The following is a 2,194-nucleotide window of genomic DNA, read 5'->3' as shown; positions in this document are numbered from 1 at the left end:
ATATTGGGGGGTCGCGCCGCCGCGCGGCCGCTGGCTCAGGCCCCGCCGCCCCGTACTTTGGGGGGGGGTGGCGGCAGGCCGACTCACCCCCGCTCGTCCACTGGCGGCGGTCGCCGCGTGGGTGAGCACACTTGGGCGCGCTAATCCGCGCGCTTTCAGGCCCCCACTCGCAATCACAGTTCATATATAAGTGGCGCTACCCCGAGTGGCGCTGCGCCGCACACAAACACACGCACACACAACGTAAACGTGCCATTTGGGAAGAGGCAGGCTGCGGATCGCCACCCGGCCCTCAGCCCAGGCAGCTCACGCCCAGCCGAGAGCTGTCAGCACGCACGGCTCGCGCGCGCCGTCGCGGCCGCCGCCGCGTCGCCGTGCCTCACGCCCACGCCAGCTGCGGCGCCGCGGGCGGCTGCGGCTGCGGCGCGGGCGCGCGGGGCGCCGGCGGCGGCGGCGGCACGTTCAGGCCGAAGCGCTCGACGACGCGGCGCAGGTCCTCTACCCTGAAGGGCTTTGATATGAAGGCCTCGATGCCCGCCTCCGCGCAGCGCTGGCGCAGCGAGGCGAGCGTGTCGGCCGTGACGGCCACGATGCGGGGGCGCGGGCCGGAGGGCGCGCAGCCGTCGCGGATGCGCTCGGAGGCGGTGACGCCGTCCATCTCGGGCATGTGGACTGGCGGGGGCGTCAGAGGGTGCGACCAGCGGGGGGCGCGGGGCGTGAGCGGCCGGCTGTGACGAATGTTTGCTGATGATTACTGCCGTGCGCCAGTCACAACGTGCACCCATGCGTGGCCGCCCGGCGCGCCTGCGGCGCCAAAACAGCCGCCTCCGCAGGGCGCCGCCCCCTCCCTCCCCACCCCACACGCCCGAAGAGGCGCGCCCGACACCCCCCGTCCCGCCTGCTGACTCACCGTCCATGAAGATGACGTCATAGGCCTTCCCCCTGACGGCCTCCAGGACCTGGAGGCCGTTGGCGACTACGTCGGGGCGGCAGCCGGGCAGCACCGACTGCAGCACTTTGAGCAGCACCATCTGGTTCACCTGGGGTTGGTGGGGATGGCCGGCATTGTATGAGAACAGGGTTCAGGATTCGAGCAACCAATCACCGTCGAGCGGGATGATAAGGACGCGGTGGTGGGCATGAGCTTGTAAGGCGGTGGCGAGGGAGTCGGGGATCTGTGTGCGCCTCGCAAGCGGCACACAGCGGCGGGGCAGCAGCACACGCGGCGGGGGCGCAAAGAAGTGCGGCGTCGCGGGGTTGCAAGGCGCCCGGCCGGCTCTCACCCTGTTGTCCTCTGCAATCAAGATTTGCAGAGGCGGCGCTTGCGGCTGCGATTGCAGCTGCAGCGGCTGCTGCTGCGCGCCCGCTTGCGGCTGCGACTGTTGCGTTGTCGGCGCCTGCGGGGGCAGGGCAGCCGCCCCGACCCGCGGGGGCAATGGCGCGAGCGCCGGCGCACGGCTGCCATCAGCACCGTTGGCGGCCGCTGCAAGCGCCGCTTCCTGCTGCTGCAGCGGCGCTGGAGGCTGTTGCTGCTGCGGCACAGGCGGCGGCACAACCTCCTCTTGCTGCCTCTGTTGCTGCTGCTGCTGCTGCTGCTGCTGCCGCTGTTGTTGCTGCTGCTGCTGCTGCTGAGCGGCGGCGCTCGCCCCCATAAACACCGACTTGACAGCCGTCGTCAGCGGCCGCAGGCCCCGCATCACCGCGCCTGGCTGCTTGGCCTCCGCCGGCGCCGCGCCAGGGGCCCCGGCAAGGTCGAGCGGCGGCGGCGCCGCGTGCTGCTGCTGCTGCGGCGGCGGCGGGGGCGGCGAGAGGTCTGGCAGGGGCGGCAGCGGCCGCAAGTGGGGGCTCTGCTGCAGGGCGCTGTTGTCGATGCTTGCCCGCATCCGCCATCGCTCCTTCCCGGCCCCGGCGCCGCTGCCACCTCCGCCGCCGCCACCGCCGGCCCCGCCGCCGACTCCCTGCCCCGCCGCAGACGCCGCCTGCGCCGCCGGCCCGCCGTACGGCGCCGCGCCCGGCTGCGCCGCCCAGGCCGGCGCGGGCGCGCGCGCGAGCCGCGGCGCGTTCTCGGAGCCCCCCTGCCAGCTCAGCATGCCGGCGGCCTTCTGCAGCGCCGCGACCATGCGCGCCAGGCGCAGCGGCTTACCAACCAGCACCACCAGCGGGTGGAGGCGCTCTGGGAGCTCGTCGTGGGACC

General features: G+C 73.5%; 1 protein-coding gene across 1 annotated transcript; it reads right to left on the bottom strand.

Moving 5' to 3' along the window:
• Positions 1–379: 379 nt before the first annotated feature.
• MNEG_16545 (multi-sensor hybrid histidine kinase) lies at positions 380–2,120 on the bottom strand (the record flags this gene model as incomplete). Its single annotated transcript, XM_014034985.1, has 3 exons — positions 380–672; positions 911–1,040; positions 1,284–2,120. 3 exons carry the CDS (start codon positions 2,118–2,120, stop codon positions 380–382), a joined length of 1,260 nt encoding a protein of 419 aa, XP_013890439.1.
• Between the last annotated feature and the right edge of the window lie 74 nt (positions 2,121–2,194).

Source organism: Monoraphidium neglectum (genome assembly GCF_000611645.1).
Source record: "Monoraphidium neglectum strain SAG 48.87 unplaced genomic scaffold scaffold06494, whole genome shotgun sequence".
Classification (NCBI taxonomy): domain Eukaryota; kingdom Viridiplantae; phylum Chlorophyta; class Chlorophyceae; order Sphaeropleales; family Selenastraceae; genus Monoraphidium; species Monoraphidium neglectum.
The sequence above is the reverse complement of the archived record's forward strand: the minus strand, read 5'-3'. Positions and strand labels throughout refer to the sequence as shown.